Genomic DNA, 20,448 nt, shown 5'->3' with positions numbered 1-20,448 from the left:
GACCATAATAAAAACTAATAAAAGGTGTTGATCAGGGATTCAAGAGTAAATTCGAAAACGTGGAGGATTACTGTGGTTCTTGCTGATTTAACGTGTTTGTGTTTAAAATAAAATCGTATTTAAGGTATTTGTTTCTTCTGTATTTTCTAGTATGCGTGTGTGTGTGTTTATTTAATGATGATATTTTTACACTGTACTTGTCTATTCTATGTGCGAAAACACGATGTTTAGTCTTATACAGATTGGTGTATGAGTGTACGTTGCGAGTTTAATCTAAAAAAAAAAAAAAAATAACCGCTAAAGCTCCTTTAATTTTGTCTAGTTATAATTGTACATTTGTACAATTATTGGTATAATTTATAATACACTGTTTTAATAATTTTGGTTTGATTATGCAAAAAATATATATTTTTTTTATGTTTACAGTGTATTTTGTTACATTTTTATTATTTATGCGCTTACTTAAATATGTATAGTGTAGTCGCAAATATTATTTTATAATATTTACTTAATATGCTGTTTTAAAAAACTTTTATTATCGTTTATAAATCATTGAAAAAGTAATGAATAATTAAAATTATATTTTGTATTTTAATAAATTAAATAACTATTAAAATTATTTAAAATTAAAATTTTTTTTTATTTGATATAAAACTGTTATAATTTATAAGGTTGATTGGACGATACTGTATAATTATATTCTGTTTATTGATTTTTAATTAAAATAAAATTTTCATTGTTGGATACTAAACATTTGAAACTCATTACATGTGCATCTATATGCATAAACACGATTACACAACTTTAGTTTTAGACAATTAATTAATTTAAATTTTAAATATATTAAAAGCATATAGTTATAATAAATTGTGTTTGTGTGGGTAGAACAGAACGCCTAAAAAAAAAAATACTGGTAGCGAATTTGAATTTCAAGATAAGTCTAAATTTGAATGTATTAGAAATTGTCAACCGGAACTGACTAATTGTTATGTGTAACTGAAGATAAATCGGTATCAACGGAGTATTAAATGTTGCGAAAATTGATTAAATGATTAACTTAACAAATAATAAACCTAAGACATTGTGTATTGGTATCAAATTGGTCCATGTCATATAGCTTGGTAATATTATTGGGCGAGCTTCTTACCATTTTATAGTATCCTTAAAATAAAACCGTGTCTCGAGGGCTTTTGGCAACACTGATTGCGCCTTCGGTGGGTCCTGGCGGCAGCTGCGGCGACCACAGTAGCTTTAGCAGCTTCGAGTCAAGTTGTTGGCACCGCTCATGACTGTGCTTTATAGTTAGTCCATGCACATATACCCATCTCTTCTGGCAATTTTCCCAAAAATAGTTATTCTTTAATCATCACTAATAATTTCTTATTTTTTTCAATCAACTTTACACTTTTCATTGACGCTGTCACGTGTATTATTTTTCTACAATAATAAAAAAAAATTCGAAAAGACTGGTGAGTGATATGTAAATATTATTAAATACTAATTTTTTTCGCGCCATTGTATGTTATTTATAATTTTAAATTTATTTCACCGTCATAATATCTTAACGAATTGGATTTCAATTTTTGTTTTGTTTTGTTTTAATATATTTATAGCTTGGTTTAAATTTATCAAAAGATTTTTATTCGTATTTTATTAATATAAATACAGCAAATAAACTTTGAATAAACTTGTTGAGTGTGCAAATGATTTGTCCACTAAAAGAATGCAATGTGTTTACCTACACCTCTTATATTTTTATTTAATAAATATTTATTTTGTAACAATATATATGATAATAAGTTTTTAAATCATTGAACATAGAAGATTTTTATTTACCTTAACATACCATAACTATAATTTTCAGTTTTTAATTTAGTGAATAAGTTTAAAATACGTTATTATCATTTTATTATTCGTCTTTCAATTTTTAATTTAATGAAATTTAAACCATTTTTTTGAATAAAATTATAATATTATTGGTGTTGTAAAAATATTAATTTAAAAATTAAAAAAAGATTACTGTTCTTGAAAGTTGTTCAACATAATATGTACTTATATATGAATATATAAATATTAAATTTAAGTAATTAATATAATTATTTATATAAATTATGTGAAAACTTTCTGAGTACATACTAAGATAAAAAATATGTATAAACACATAAATGACGTTTGAGAGAACAGTTCGAGAGATTTGAACGAATTGATGTATTCGAGTTATTTTTAAACCATCCAAATCATGTATTTTTCAAACTAATTTAATGTACTTAGTATTTATATTTAATAAATATTTTCTGATTTATTGTCGTATTACACAAATGATACATTCATGTTATAAAATAATAAAAGATATCATTACTATATTAGTATCTAACCTGTTGCTTAGTGAATAAAAATATTGTTGTAACTACAAAGAAAAAAATATGTATTCAATTGTCTTTGTGAAGACTAATAAAAATAAAATTATAAATAGTTTATTGAAAAGTTACACGCAATAAAATAATAGTTACATTTATAGTTCTCAAGTGAATATAATATATCTTATAAATATAAAATATAAAATATATTACAAATCTATGAATATTACTTTTAAACAAATAACCATTGGAATACAGTCTTTGACTTTCCCAGAAAAAAAATACTTGGAATATAGGGAAAATGTATCGTTTTTTTTTCTAAAGAAATCTTTTATTTATGTGTTTAAAATGTGTAAAGAGTACTGACTACTGGAGACTATAAAATATATTTTTTTATGAACGGTATAGAGTTGTTATGACGTATTGTTCAGAGCTTTTGGCCTGCACATGATAAGAAGTATTGTCTAATATATTTTCTTTATTGTGATTCATGGCCTTCGTACTTATAAGTTATTGTAAACATTATCCATTGAGGGAACTCCCAGTGGTTTTTGGCATAGTTCCTGAAAAAACTGGAATCTAAAGCTTACCAAAAATACGTCTTAAAAGACTAATTAAGTTTCTTCATCTTTTGTTTTTTTTTTTTATAGCACTCTGTTCTAACTGGACAGAGACGGAGAATAAAACTTACTACTCAACAGAAATTAAACATTTCCACCACTTTAATTTCGGAACCAACCGCATTTTACCCACTTATCAGAATAAAATCCTCCTAAGAATTATGTTGGCTGCAATTTCAGTAGACCAAAAAAAAAAAATTTAATTAAATTAAAAACGTGACGGGCGATGCCGTTAAAGAAACCAAATCACCATTGGGAGTTATGCGATATTTATTTGAAATCTAGATGCGTGTTATGGCATTGCTAAAAGTCATTAAGTGTGTTTTATCATAAGTATTATTTTTTGTAGCCAGATTTAGTACTTACTTTGAAATTTAAATGATTATGCTATAAACATAAATGTTTAGGACGGAAACATTGCAGTAGAATAAAATATGTAATATTGTTTGCTCTTTAATTTGTTATCATACGAAAATTCTGGACTTGGACGCTTCTATAGTAATGTGTGTATATGAAATATATTTTAGCACAAATTATGTTTTATAAAATTATAAAAAAAAAATTAAATATTTCAGTGTATAATATTTTATCTTGGTCACTTTGGCGAAGGTACCAATCTATTTTTGCTGGTACTTTAAAGTTTAAACACACTAGTCAAATATTAGAAGAAACAAAATAATATCAAACAATAGAATAGTAACTTTATGCACCTCCGTGATATGAATAATAAATCATTTATTGGCAGAAAAGCAAGTAAAAAGGTAAAATAAATCGAAGTTTGTTTTGTTTTTGTTAAATTTAACAATAACAAAGGGCCAGTTCAATTGTTAAATCATTGTAAACATTCCAGTTGAATATTCAATACATATCATACCTATGCTATATCTAACAAAAAACTCCTATAATATTATATTGCAGTATATTGTACTAGGACTGTTGGTTGTATAATGTATTTAACTATGAATAGAGGTCATTGCATTGAAAGGGTGTTCCATTAAACTTAAACAGCTACTATTTCCTATCAATATTAAATTTGATGTGTTTTTATTTGTTCGACCTATTTAAACATTATTATAACACTTTTTAGATGGAATTTTAATTATGTTCCTCTATAGATAGATTTACGTAAATAAGTCGTATTAACTTTTAATTTTGCTAAACTAACCTAAGTTTGATGCTTTATTGATTTCATATTATAGTAGAAAATATTTTTCTTTAAGTTTTGATGTATGTATAATGTACACGTTAATTAATTACAGCTATTTTGAAGTTTTGATGAGAGATTATGTAAATTCAAACATAGATATTGATTGGTTGCAATGGTTGCATATATCTTCTGCTACTCCTGTCTAAATTCTGATTGATTATTATAATAAGTAAACTATTCTGATATGCGTATAGTTGAAAATTGTATCTATATGAATTGTGTACAAATAATATTAACGAATTTATAAAAAAAAAAGAATTTATTTTGAAGAGTAAAATGTGTTAAATAAAAATATATATTTATAGTATACATATTATAGTTTGCAAGGGTAATTAATATTATTTTTGTATTTGAAAGGAAACAAAAATAGATAAAAAAAAATCTTTTTTTAATATCGTCAATAATTTATAGTAACTGAATTACATACTTTTAATATATGTTTATAATTTATATATTGAGTATTCGTTATTATGTATTTTCTATATTTTAGTTATAAACAATTAAATTGTAGGTTTGTGTTAATAAGTTAATTAGTTTTTTGTGAATAAAACGAGCATAGAAATAAACAGATTATTAATAATAGTATTTTATCTGGTAAATGATAATTTATATATATATATATATATATATATATTTACAACTTTCAAAATGAATTGATAAAAAAATGTTTTGTTATATTTTAAAGTATCTTGATTGTTATATCACTACACCATTTATTTGTAATATTATTTTGAACCTCAATGGTTTTTATTAAAGCTTAAATACACGAACAAAAATGATTGGTTTATTATAATACGATTTCTGAAAAAAATAATTTAACGGGTCTTATGGTTGTAATATTGTACGATGTAAGATTTTCTAACACTAGTAAAACTATAGCTAATGTTAAAGTTTAACGTTTAGTATAATCATTTGTTCAAAAAGCATGACGAAGTTTTATTCAGTCTGTGCTCATTGATGAAATACAAAATATAATATAGAACTAATTTGTTTTAATTAAGAAATATCTTGTGATTTTTTTTAAAATAACAAAGTGGAAATGGTTTAGGCGAAAACATTATTCATTAATTTTAATTCTTTATGCCTGCATTAAAATATATTTTTAAATTTAAGTTTAATTTAGGTTTACATGGTTAGAATATGTATTTAATTCGACGAGCACATCCTTTTTAATCTATTGTTTGAGAGTACTATAATAGTGATTATAAGAGAAGAATTTTTTCTTTTAAGTACTCACGAATCAATTCGGTTATGTCCAAGGCCTTATTAAGTTTACGCTGTTTGGTGATATAATATTACAAGATAATTTATTTTATTACTGATTAATTGAACCTTTATAATTTATTTTCAACGAGTCATGACGCGCAGATGATGTAACTAGCCGTGTAAATTTTCCTCGTCATAAAATCTACAAAGCGTTAAAACGTACTGTAATTTTTAAACGTTTTTCGTTATTTCGAATTGCCTTATCTGATGTGCCTTCAATCGCCAACGGGTTTAGTTAACGTAATATTGGTATATGCGAATTAAACGCCGTTGTCGAGGCATTATATTTTGCATATTCAATAGGGTCGGATAGGATCGGATCTATACCGGACGGATTTTAGCAGGTTTTTTTTATTTTTAATATCTTTTTGTTCACTCATATTAGGGAGTTTTTGCACAACGTTGGTTTAACATTACAGTAAAATAATGTTTGGTCAAATCATACGTTAATATTTTTGTAATAATAAACATCACTTTAGTTTTTGCATGACCGGTTAGGCGGTAAGAAATATTTAATTATTAATTATATTTGATGACCGATTAGGATAAACCGACTACGATTACTATTTAACGTAACGTTAAATCGAGGGTCGGCAATCCAAGGCCGGCGAAGTAATTTGACGTGGTCCGCAAAAAAAAATGTTAAATTACCGCGATATTTCAATAATATTTTAAATTGTCCACAATTTAGTTCTATTGACTTAATAAATTATCAATATGTATGTATATATAAATAAAAACAAATCGTTCTTCTATATAACGCAGTTATTCAAAATCTGATTGTTTTGAAATTTTGAAATATTCTTAATAACCATATTTTCGAATTATTGAGATTTTTTTACTACAGAAGGAGTTGTCTTGTGGAGATGCAAGATTTTGTTTTTAAAATGAGACCATCTATTTTCTACTATTTACAGTAGTAAATTATTTAGCAGATAATTTTTCTAAACATTTTGATCTATCAAAATTAAAATGCAAATGAGTAGTTTCGAGTTATTTATCTGTGGTTACTTAGGAAAATAGTTTCATGATCGTGTATATTTGGAAGAAATGGAAACTATCATGATTTCATAATCGTATTAATTACTATTAATCTATCCGATGTCTATATATCTATAGAGATTTATAATTTTTAATAATGGTTTATGGATAAAATACTATATTACAAGAAATATTCTAGTAATATCTATTTTATATTTTTGTAAAATCATTCTTAAGGACTATAATAATCTTTGGCAAAAACATTTGTACAACTGCAAAGTGTAACTCGTTCAAATTTTGAATTAAAGGTTTAAAATTTGTTGAAAAAGTTATTTATCAAACAAATTTACAGAGAAAATGGGGATTCTCGTGTTTGAAAGCTAAAAGTTTGTACCACCATCACAGGACAAATGTATAGTACCAAAAAATCTTAATAATTTTAAAATAAAATCTACATGTATTGAAAAACTTCAGAAATCAGAATTTGAATGAGATTATTATTGATGGAAAAAATCGAGAGGGAGAGCTCACGACGAATCACTCCGGATATAATATATACGGTATTTAACCGTTCGTACACGTGCGAGTACTGCCGAGTGTTTCCGTGCATTAATGTTGGGTCCTCGACGATGAAAATTCGAAAAAAAAAAAACAGTGCCCCCCGCGGTTAAAAAGGTTACCAACCGCTGCGTTAAATTATTAATAAAAAATAATCGATTATTATATTAAAAATCGTCAAATAACCGTAAACACGATTTTTTCGGAAGCACATATTACGCGCACAGACGCATTTCGGCATGCGGATTTTAGTGTTGACGGGTCGTTTTACACTTTCAGCCGGCGTATAATATTGCACGTTGGCCGTGTTTCAGGTGACTCGGAGGCCATCGAAATATTGAATCGTGCGACGACACAGTTGGGCGGTGGCCGCCGCCGCCGATCGGACACCGGTCGTCCGTGTCGTGGACGATGACGTGCCGGGACGACTGGTGCACCGGGGCGGACCATCATCGGGTGGCCAGTACGCGTGCAGACGACAGCGTGCGACGACCGGCAGGACAGCGTAAACAGCAACGACCCAGTCGCGTGGGACAACACGAGCCGTCGCAGCAACAGCTGACGGGACAGCGGCGGCAGCAGCAGCAGCAGCAGCAGCAACAACGGCGGTGAACGATTGGGGGGCCACCGTGCAATGGCGACGCCCCCCGACAGCCCGATCATCGAAGAGGCGACGCTAATCGAGCTCGAGGAACAGCTGAACAACACGTCTGCGTTTCCGCACCCCAGGCCCGTCGCCCTAGAGGACCTGTGCCGGCAGACCAAGTTCACCAGACAAGAGATCCGCATCATGTACAGGGGATTTAAACAGGTCGGTGTCGATTTCATGACATACACGCGTGTACACAGTATAATACATTTTATTTTAGTAATTAATCGCGTCCGAAATTCGTTTCGTGGTGGCAGACCCGTACGACCCACGTGGGTTACACCCGACCGTTCCGCTCCACCATCTAAATCACCCAAACCGATTGCCCGCCAGACGATTTTTTAATTTAAACTTTTTTTTCAAATTTTTTAAATCAACCAGCACTATCGGAGCACTTCCGGCGGATCGATTGCTATAATATAACGGCTGGCTCGGTTGAAATGAAATCGTTTTAACAACATCATTTTTTTTTTTTTATTTTTTTTATACGTTTAAGATAATTCAAAAATTAAAATAATAAATGCGAACGGAAATATTCACGTCTCGGGCGGAACGTCGGACGTGCAATTTCTTTAGAAGACACTGGGTGTAAAGTCCCGAATTCATTATAATTGCACTACCCACTAGCACACGATCATATAAGAAGATATTAATTATACGCGTATACGAATGTGTATATAATAATATTTACATCTCAATGCATAATATTTTGGTACAAACGAAAAGCGCAATATTATTTCGCGTCTACAACGAGACGTACAATACGAGTATGGAAATTTAGATTTACGATTAAGTCAAGTGTATTATAAAAGTTTCTACGAGGCGTACTCGTTTTTAACATATCTTATGTTTGAATGTTTCGAAACAGTTGTTAAAAATATTGTTTGTTATATAAATAATGAGAATATTTCCGTGTAATCAAGAATGGGTTCAGTTTTTTTCTGCAGTTATGATATTATTTGGTTTTCTTTACTCGTGATTGTTCTTTTAAGATTTAGTGATTACTCTGTAATAAACTTAACAGAAAAACTGTTTATGAGTTTATGCTTTTATTCGTGAAATAAAATTAACACACCGACTATGTCTTAAAACGAGTATGTAATCTACGCATTTGTTCAGTCTGATATTAATGTACTAAAGTTTGAAGTAGGTTATGCAATTATGGAAGTTATAGATGCAGCACGTCTGCGAGTATCTATTCAAAATATTAAAGTTGTCAATCAAGTAGGTATCAATAGTATTGTTGATTTATTTGTAACGTATCATGGCGTGTGGGTATAGGACATACTGGGTACGATAATAAATAATGCATGTATCCACAATGTAATCATTTTATAATCACGTTCAATAAATATGCTCAGTCTAATGCTAAAAAGTATGTTAAATTCGTATCCTTAACGGAGGGCTTCTTTGATGAAATGTTTCACTCGACACTATACGTGTTACTATTCCCTACACTAATCCATACACTTATTGTATTACATCCAGTGGATATTGTGAATGTATTATTGAGTTAGGTATCGCGATTTTATTAGTGTGCACGTAGTGTATAAAAAGAAAATCCAATTACTAAACATAAAGTAAGAAATAAATAATCATAATAATAGCATCTTCGTGATGCCATCGGTCGAGTTATTTTTTAAAAGAAATATTCATAATTTTAATTAATGATCATTATATTCCACGGTACATGTGATTTCGATTTTACTCGGGTTTATTTTACACATAGGTATTGCAATTTTTCGATGATATTCGCTTGAAAACAGAAGTGGCCGACTAAACTCGAACATCATTGGACGACGTGTCGGTTCATTAATAAGCTTAATTAGCGGTCATGACAGTTACTCTTATATACTGTTTCACTATGCGAGTGTTTAGTACTAATGATGTTTAATCAAGTAGGTGTACGTCATTCATTTTCACTTTTAAGTGTATAGGGTGTTGTTGTAAGGAAGAGAGGGGGAACTGCCCTCGTCATTTTTCACTGGTAGGTAGGTGTTAAGTCGTGGTATTCACATGGGAAAACTATGATGTTACAAATGTCTGCGTTATTTTCTGTCAAAAGAACCTATAGATTCCAGTTCTTATTTTCTGGTGTACTGTTAAGTTTGTTCTTTCTAAAGAAAAAAAAGGAAAACGAGAAAAAGAGTTACTACGTGGGAAATAATAGAACATTTTTAACAAGAGAAAAAAAAGATATAGCCGACTGAAAATGACCTTTAGTTGAGTAATTAACATTTTAATGTTGGAAAAATCTCATTTGAAATAACTTTAGGTACGTTGTACGTTTGTTCTTAGATAGTTACAAACTGAAACAGTCGTAATAGCTTATAATACTAATTTTTAGTGATTATTATTAGATTAACAATTTAAAATATATAACAAATACGCGTAGCTTGTGTTTTTTTTGTTGAAATGAATAAAACCATTTTCGTTAGAATATAAACTTAACTTAATTTTAGAATTCATCATGTTTTAAATATATATTAATTGATTTAATATAGTTTGGTTAATGGTAACCATAAATTAGTCAGATTTAATTAAATCAGAGCTTTATATTTCATTATTTTGGTATTTCTTAATACTTTGATTTTGTTTAGTATAATATTACCAGCACACTTATATCTTCGGTTTAAATTTCATGCATTTGTAGTTTTCTTGCAATCATTATTATTATTTTTTTAATTGTGAAAGCACTAAAATAATAACAATGAAAAACATAACAAAATACTAATAATATTAAAAACGTTGTACACAATTGTTGTATTATTCATTTTTGTACACTATGATATTTATAAATTGAAAGCTGCTTTTAATCCATGTACAGATTATATAAGTCAATACGTTTTTTGATTAAATATTACGTACTTCTATTCAATGCTGTATTATTATAACTATAATAATGTAGGTTATGTTAATTTTTGCTATGTCTACATTCATTCGTATATTATTTAATTTTGAAGTTTACAAATATTATAATTTATAGCTAAAACTCATCTTACACGAAATCTTATATTTATTAAATTCATTTTGGTTTTAGGCTAATATTTTTTGTCCCCTAATACTTCTAAGTTTATTATTATTTTTTTATTTAAATATAGATTGATATTATTAAGGAACACCACTAATTACTAATGCGGTTTAGGTTAATGTAGTTTAACATTCTTCGACATAGAATATTATATTTAATGAGCTTTTTTTTCTTATTTTGATCGTGTTATTTTTATAATAAAATATAAACTTTATATCTACGTATGTACCCATATGGTTCATATTAATCTTAAAATTTTCATAGTATAACACACCCTTAAGATTTCTTATTTTGTGTACACTGAAAATATATACAACTGACAGGTAAACATAATATATATTCATAAATCATGAAAACAACTCGGGTATACCATTGTGTAAAGAATAAGAATAAATATGTTTAAGTAATAAAGTGTGTGAGATACATTGCCATAACTTAAACCAACAATATTTTCTAATAATTCGTTCATGTATTTTTCGTGATGTTTGATATAAATATATATATATATATATATATATATATTTTGAACGATGATGACACGTAATACTGTACCACCTGTATATTTTTGTTTAGTGACACAAGATACGATACATACAATTTTTTTGAAACTCCTGGTATACATAATATGCCTATACAACTCAAATGTAATTTCACTTCTATAGAATAACTGTAATAGATACATTCAATGAACGTTTTGTGAAGTGATTCATTATGATAAATGTACATTTTTTTTTGCGATGGGGTAATATAGTTTCCATTAACCCAACCGACTAATCGGACATAATTAATGAATTGCCTTATACATTTCTGCGTGAATATCAGTACTTTTTAGATATATAGATAACTTTATATGTGAGTACGTGACTATACATAATGATTAGGGTCGGGCATTTGTATGACTATTTTTTTGTACCCTTAAACATTACTGTCCTAGTACAAAATTTCAATCATGCCACATTGAGAGCGGCTTTTCATATCAAAATATTATTATTACTATGCATATAACAATATTAATGTATTATTGAATATATACGAGTAAAATACTTGATAGCTGTTATAATATATACGAAACACAATAAAATAGAAAATAGAAAAATGTAATATTTTATACTTTAACACATCCACATGGTTCAGTCCGTGTTTTTTTTATTAATAATAAATTTCAAATTGTTATTTTTGGAATTTTCAAATATATTTTTAATTTTTTGTGATTATTGTATTACTTAAAGAGTTTTTTGAAGATGCAAACTTCTGTTTTTGAAGTTAGAATCCTTTTTTTATACTGTTAATTATTTGTTAATTATTCTGTTAATTATTTTTTTTTGAAAATGTTGATGTGCCGAATTCAAAATTTAAAAGACTAGTTTTTCAAGTAAAATAGTTCGTTTTAAGGATAATAGTCCTAAAATACCTAAAATGGTTTTATAAAAATGTAAAATAGATGCAATTTTATTAATATTGTTATTAGTAATTATTATCCTTGGTCTATTTTTATAAATTATAAATTTCGGTGGATTAATTATTAAAAATTTTAAGTTACCATAGCTCCCATATCTTTCAAACACGTTATGTTTTTATTCTTAGTACACACAGTTATAAGATTCAAAAAGTACTTATTCGAAATTTGATTTAGATACGTTGACATTTTCAGAAAAATTATTCATTAAATAACTTACATTAGAAAAGAAGGGTCTTATAATATTACCACTGATCACTCCTTAAATAGGTAGTGCACCAAGTCTTAATAGTTTAAAAATAGGGTATTAAGAATATTTAAAACATTCAATACTTAGATTTTAAAAAACTACGTTATAGCAGAAAAAATGGTTGATTATACTAGGTGAATTATTCTGTAATAGTATTTATGTAATATTATATTTCGATTACCTTTGTTTGTATATTAAAGTATGTATACTATACATATACGAAGCACAGATAAAATAGTTATGCAGTTGCTAAAAACTTTTATAAGTACAATTAATTAAAGATTAACAGATTTTAAAAAAATAAGCTTGCTTAAACTTAAATTATTGATATTATGCGATATCGGGAAAATCATTTTACGTTCATAATAATATTATGACGTGGTGTAGCTATAAAGCCTATCCTGTACGCCGCGAGATTATAATTTTTAAATTAAAATATATTTATATTTAACTTAATTTTAAAATTTTTATTTTGTTTTGTATTTGTATTTTTTTACGTAAATTGTATTTTTTTTTTTGTTTTGATTAGTATCGTTATATTTTTGTAATTGCATAATATAATCGATATCCCATATTGTTTTAAAACGAAATTGTTCAAACTTTAAGGTAATAAGTGAAACAGAACAACAATATATCAAATTATATCCGTTATATTTATCATTTACACATGAGGCATGGAAAAATGTATTTTGTAAAAAAAAAAGTTATCTTTAAAATTGTAGTACAGGACTCAAGTTAAAATACAAACTGAAGAGTATAACTATTTATATTATTTTAGTGAATTTTATATTTATTTTATTCTCGTTGGAATGCGGATATGTGTAATTAAATACCGAAAATTATCAATTCTAATTATTGGTTATTAATTCATGTTTTAATTTCACTAAGCTGGAGTTAATTGTAACGATAAACGTGAGAAATTTAACGAAGGAAATCTTGGTGGGCTCAAAGTGGCGTCCACTTAACATTGCATAATTTAAATATGTTAGTATAGATTAAATACACAGTACCAATATCAAAAAGTCCTTCAAACTATATCTTTATCATGATAAATCACACTGAAATTTTAAACGTTATGCATATTTTTAGGTAGTTGGGCATAATTTTAGAACTTTAAATTATTAAAAATGATAGACTCAAGTAAATAATAAGATATAAGCAATATATACGAATATTGTTTAATATTTGTTAATCATTAAAATTTAAATAATAGACAGTTGAGATAAAAATAAATATAATTTTAAGTAAATTCAAAATAGTTACACGAAATTCAAAAATTTAATAATTATATATATTGTTCTTGTCATTATCTCGAATTAAAAAATATAACTTTATTTCTATACAGTGTAATTTTGTGACCTGAATGTAAATTACAAATACTAACTGATTTCTAATTATTGTCCGGGGTTATTGTAATTTGTAATTGCTGAAGGGACGAACGCTTTCATTTAAATGACACGTTTCACCACAGTTGCCAGTTATGATTAGATAAACGCGTTAATTTATTTTTTTTTGTTTTATTTAAAAATATTTGTGATTTTATTACGGTAGCACGATCTGGATTTGCTGATTCAATAATAAACAATGCATTCGTGATTCTCGTTGGGGTTTTAGGATTCGTATTTTATTCAAATATAAACAAAAGTAAATAAATATAAAACACATCTGCTAAAATTATAGAATAATGATAATTGCAGCTGTATAATTTAGTGATGTAACACGTTGGTGCAAATCAGTGATCAGTGGAACTTGTTAATGGATATTTCGAAAAGTGGATAAATCTAAAACCGAAAGAGGACCGATTATCGTATTTCCGATCGGATGTCCGTCATGTGAACCATAGATTCCACAGGGGGCGACCTGAAGTTCAATATATATTGTAACGACAGCTATTTGACGTATATTGACGGAACGTTGAAAAATGATTCTTCCTATTATCTCTGCGACCCGCGATCATTAATAGATAAATGTTTTTTTGCTACACTTTGCGATTGGATGTGTTTGATCCCACTTCTATTGTTTTTAGAATTTTCAAATGCAAACTGGCTTGGCCACTCATGAGACCCAATATGTGACAGCCATCTCGTTGACTCGCCATTGTGATTAATTTTGCAAATATAATAATCATCTCTTTTCGTGCCTAAGCTGTTTCACATGCCAATGAGTTCTTTATTAACGTACGTTTTGAACCATAATAATATTATGCAGAAAAAATAAATTTGCCGTTTAATATAATGATTGATTAACATAATATTATATTGAAGACTTGTTGTTGATATGCTTAGAAATTGTTTTAGCGCTGATATTTTCTTTTAATACCATATTGAAAATCCAAAAAAAAAAAAAATTAAGTTTTTATTATAAAATAATACAACAATATTTATTTTTATTAAATCTTTTCATTTATTTATTATAATATATAATATATAAAACATTAAGCGTTTTGATGAACATTATATTTTAATATTTATAATATTTGAATCAAATTGTATATGTTTACACACACATATATATATATATATATATATATATATATTCTAACTTAATAAAGTTTTATATTAATTGACATTTAGTCAATCTTTTTTTTAGTTCGATTTACAACTTTGTTCATTTTTTTTAATTATTATCGATAGTGAAGTCTTTTTAAGAAAATATATTTGTAATTAAAAAATATGAGCTTTATAGTATGGTACTTGGTAGAAATTATTTTACTGCTATAACAAGATCAATCATTTGTCAATTTTATTGTCGAATAATTAAAAAGTACAAAAAAGTAAATAATAACATTTGGAAAATAAACACGATTGTTTTTAAAAAGGGGATGAAAAGTATTGATTAGACTTCAGGGCTGTGTTTACTATCAGTGTTATTTTATACTCAATATAAAATTTAATAATAAATACATTTTGTACCTATAAATAATTTTTAGGTACGTTTCGGAAAATAATGACGTAATCAGTTCAATAAATATAAATAAAGAAATAATGTAATAGATAATTTAATAATGTATGGACTGTAATATATAATTTTTATACTTATACAATACATTCAATGTACTTATATGAGTATGAGTAAGTACAAATTTAATAATAGAATTGTACATATTTTTATTACATTTTTGTTTTTTTTGTATATCTGTGAAAATATTAACTTAATTGCATATTTTCGATTGCGAAGTCATTAGCATTTGAGATTATCATTTATAATATAATTTAGCTCTTATAATATTATATACTATTTAACTTGTGTCATAATAGTACCTATGATTGAGAGAAAAATTAATTCTTACAACCTACATTTATTTTTAAACTATTTAAATCATGTATATATATATTTACTATTCATATTAAATTAGTAAAAAAATATTAATACACAAATTTAAATTAATAAATATAAATATTATAAGTTTAAAATCCAAAGTTGATATTATGTAATTTAATGACGATCGACGCATTGAACAATACATTTTGTTTGATATCGATTTAATTTAAGCTTAAAAAACTACGAGAAGCGTTAACATGGTCTCTTGTTTTTGTTATCATTACTTTTTTTCGCGCGTTAATGTAATTTGATCAAAGGGACTACTGGCGTCTGGCGTGACCCAATAAATTGAAATATTACGTCCAATGGGAATCACATTAAAAAGTATAATGCGCACTTAACACGTGAACGAAGCACACGAACAGTTTCTGGCATTTTTTAACCACCTGCGCAGTGTACCTCACGCCATTTGATGATTTTATGCAAATTAGGAGGGCAGTATAATAATAAACTTTCCCTTCCAACGCCTTTATAATACTAGACAGATATTGATTTTTCATTTTTATTTTATCATAGCATAATATGTAATGTACAATTACTTAAAGATAGAGAAACAAGAAAATAATAGTTTACTAATCTTCTCCAAAATCTAAAGAAGATATTATAGTGTATTGATGGAATTTTCTTTACATTTACACATTTTTCTCTAAGGGGCACTGAATTTATGAAAGGTCACCTGAAAAATATTTTTTTTTAAATTTCAATTTTTAGGTTCCGGATTTGGAATAATGAGTTAATTTTTACGGATTTGACAAAACACTTATTGGAACAGTGAAAAATTCAAAAAGTATATAGCTATATTCCCCTTTATTATAAATTGAACATAGATAATAATTTTAAGATAGCATATTTCAAATTAGTTTAAAAAATAACAATGAAAACAATAATATACACAGGCAAGCATGTAGATATTGAACTAAGTGAATTGTGTTTGTGTAATGTTTTCTGTAAAGCTCTGCTGATTCGTTGAAAGCAATGGTTTTTTAAATAATTGTAGAATATAAAATACAAAAAATATTAACAAAATGGGTATTATTTTCTTCTCATACAATAAATTATTTTTATTATATGCTGGGATGGTTTTTTTTTAAATATTTAATTGTGATATCCATAAAAAAAACATTTTGTTCTGGGCGATGTAAAAGTTTAATAATTTGGATATGGGCAATGAGTTAAACTAGTACTCACACACATACATTCCAATATAATACAGATACTTATAAATGAAGTTTAATTTTAAAATATACTGAAATTAAATGTAAATATATGGTTTGGTTATAAGACGTTATGTATACTGTATTTTATGATATAGATCTTATGGTAAAATCATAAACAGTTACCATAGTTGTAGACGTTGTAGTCTGTATAATCTGTGCAGTTACTACGGTAATATCCGAAAATGGTTGTTTTTATTGTTGAAATTAATCTGTGTTTATATATATATAAATAAAAATATATATACGAACACAATCATCGTTTTCTTTCATTTTGTATAAAGTGGAAAAACATGTTTGCAGTACCACTACCACGCTCATGTATTTAAATCATTGGAATTTATTGGTGTAATATTTCAACGGACTACTAACGATTAAAAGTCTTGACATGCTAAATAGTATCGTTTTATTTTTATCTTGTGGAATACCTGTCTTAAATCCGACATTTTAGAAGAGATAGATCAAATTTAAATAAGCGAAAGTCAAATATATTTATTTTTGATAATGTTAATTGATGTATTGTTTAAAATATTTAAATTTATTTTTAGCTAAAGGTACTAACCTAATTCCTGTTAAAGGAGGTATAATCACAAGTTTATTTTTATTTTTCTGGTACCAATTCTAGATGGATATAATGTTCTTAAACATAATACCCACTTGTTTTTGTTGCTTTGAGTTGTTTTTGAAATATTTTATTATTCAGTAAAATTCCAGCATAGAAAACCAAAATACATAAGCAGCTTTACTTTCTTATGATTTGATTTAGTCAAGTTTTATGGCTACTCACTAGATAAAAAAAAAGAACGAGATTAAAAGTTTAATTTTTCCTTCTTAGGTTTTCGTTAATGTCAGAATTTTGTAAAGGAACAATATAATGTGCTCCGTCATCACAATAGGTCTGAAATTCTTACCCTTATCCATCAGTTTTTAGTTTGCCAGACCTTTACTGTTGTGTAGTAAATTAAAAATATAGCTCACTTAATTTACACACCCCATGCAGTTGAAGATTACAATATGCTCTTTTGAATTCTTTACATAAAAATATCAAATAAGATTTTTTTAAATTTTTTTTTTTATTTATTGAGATGTATAAATATTAAATATAATATTTAAATAACTGTTCAATATTTATAAATATATACATAAAATATATAATATCAGACTTTTTGTATACTGAATACTGATAATATATTTTTTCGTTAGATATGAAATTTTTTCATATCTGATTGAATTGAATCTATTTAAAAACAAACATATATAAAACAAACAGATAAAACATTAATATTCAAACTGACCATCTAGAAAAGACAGTAGAAAATCCGAATGATCAACCATAAAGGTCCATCGGAAAAATAAATTCTCGTTTATTCGAGACCCAATTCTAATATTATTGTATGGAAGTCAAACCCAGAGGCTATTCAAAGATATTTATGGCTTTTTGAGAGTACAACGTTGGTTATGGAGTAGACGAAGGAAAGCCTTTATTTGCTATGTCAGGCATCGCATAAAATTCTATGTGATTAAAATTAATGACTTTATTTTTTTTAGTTAACCAATAAAATTGTCATACTTTTTTTTTCATTTATTAGCATAATATAGGTATATATATTTTATATTATAGATGTAATTAAAAATTGGTATATTTTTTTTTAAGTCTAAATAAAAATGTATTATAATATACTATTATATGAATTATATATTTTTAATAAAAATATTATTTTTTTTAAACCACACTACGGATAAAATTACACTAGAAAAAATAAATTTATCTTTTTTTAGTGTATTATTATAATGAATATTAATACATATTTAATATGTTTAGTTTGTAGATAATATTAATTCTTTGAGAATCATTAATAACTATACTTTTTTCCCTTAATTTAGTATGTGTGTTGTCGTTTTATGTTGGACGTAAATATGTGACACTTATAATATAACTAGAGAAATGATAACATGGAGATTATAAATAATAAATAAAACGTATGGTTTTCTATAGGTAATTTTAAGAACTTTAGATTTGAATAAATGTAATGATAAAAAAAAAATTGTTTTAAATAACGTTGTTGATATTAGTCGTGGTGGTTATGGATCTCAGCCATAACGACGTTGTTATTGTAAAATAGGGTGAAACTATAGGTCATACATTTTTTGGCTAGGTATTATAAAATCGGTGGATCTCAAAAATGATATTTATAATCGACATAATATAGGTTTTTATTTTTATAGGCATTGTTATATTTTTCAAATTATTTTGATTATCATAATATTTTATATTTATACCTAAAATAATTTCATTTTAATATAAATACCTATTTACCGTGTACTACTATATTATTTATTAGTGCCTTATTATCGATGTAGGTAGTTAATATGGACTTGGGGTAATAGATTACCCTATTAAGTAATAAATTTAGTATAATATGTCATAACTCATAAATACACATTGAATCGTATAAATTACATTTTTGCAACACGAATATTAACATTATAACCAATAATATTTTTAAATTTATATTCAATCCATTATTATTAATTAGGTTTGTGTGTATTACAGTTACCGATAAATATGAAATTATTCCAATTGTAACGTATTTTTTTATCACCCCCATGCGGTAAATCTTTTATAATGTTGACATCGATTGCGAATCATAAAATGTGTATAGTAATGAGAAGTCGGATCAAAGCATTTTATTTATGCAGCGATAAACAAAAAAAAAAAAAATATATGCATAAAATATAACAAGAGTTACAGTAAACAACACTACAAACATAAATTGAAAATACATATAGTTTTAACTTTAAAAACTGTTTTTACCACTGGTAACCTTTGAACAATAATGATATTTGTATCCAAACTTATGCTTATAGATAACTGTAAAAACTTTTTTAGGAGTAAAAATTCAAAGTAACCGATTAACGAATAGATACGGAAATCCAAATAATTCAAAAACCTTCTTCTGATTTATGTTCCAAACCCTTAGGTATCTCATTACAACGAAAATAATAAAACGTTTTGTCTAGGACGTGACATGTTATTGCAGGTTTTACGTTATACAATAATGCGAGTAGTCAATCAAAGTGTTCTAACATTTTTCTAACGTAATATGATTAGATCCCCTATTCTATTGTTTAAATTTACGATATCTGATGACCTTAAAAAATACAGTTCAATCGTCTAACATTATTCATACAGTATTCGATGGTCTTTTTTTTTATAACGAAGTTTCATGGAATGTTATTGCAAAATAGAAATTGATATAATATTGAATTTCTATAATTTGCTAGTTTTATTCTTCTTTAGCATTAATTAATTGGTTGTTAACTTACTACACAACTTGGTTCGTTGTGAATTGAGTAAAATATATTTTTTTTAATATTATTTATTAAATTATCGCTTGAATCACCATTTTTTTTTTCATTTAAAAAAATGTTACTATTCATCGGGTCTGGTAAAACTTTTGGTCAAATTTCATTCAATGTTAAAAGAAGTTCCAGCCTGTATAAATTTATTATAATGGGTTTAATTCACAAATTATTA

At 26.6% G+C, this 20,448-nt stretch overlaps 1 protein-coding gene across 1 annotated transcript in view; it reads left to right on the top strand.

The window, feature by feature from the left end:
- Positions 1-1,261: 1,261 nt before the first annotated feature.
- The window catches only part of LOC113560707 (Kv channel-interacting protein 4), a 43,986-nt gene continuing 24,799 nt past the window's right edge, over positions 1,262-20,448 (top strand). Inside the window, exons 1-2 of the mRNA XM_026966743.1 lie at positions 1,262-1,469; positions 7,304-7,800. Coding sequence (XP_026822544.1) covers positions 7,624-7,800 — 177 coding nt within the window. The 5' untranslated portion in view covers positions 1,262-1,469; positions 7,304-7,623. The remainder of the gene's footprint in view (positions 1,470-7,303; positions 7,801-20,448) is intronic.

This window comes from Rhopalosiphum maidis, chromosome 1 (assembly GCF_003676215.2).
Source record: "Rhopalosiphum maidis isolate BTI-1 chromosome 1, ASM367621v3, whole genome shotgun sequence".
In the NCBI taxonomy this organism is placed as follows: domain Eukaryota; kingdom Metazoa; phylum Arthropoda; class Insecta; order Hemiptera; family Aphididae; genus Rhopalosiphum; species Rhopalosiphum maidis.
The sequence above is the reverse complement of the archived record's forward strand: the minus strand, read 5'-3'. Positions and strand labels throughout refer to the sequence as shown.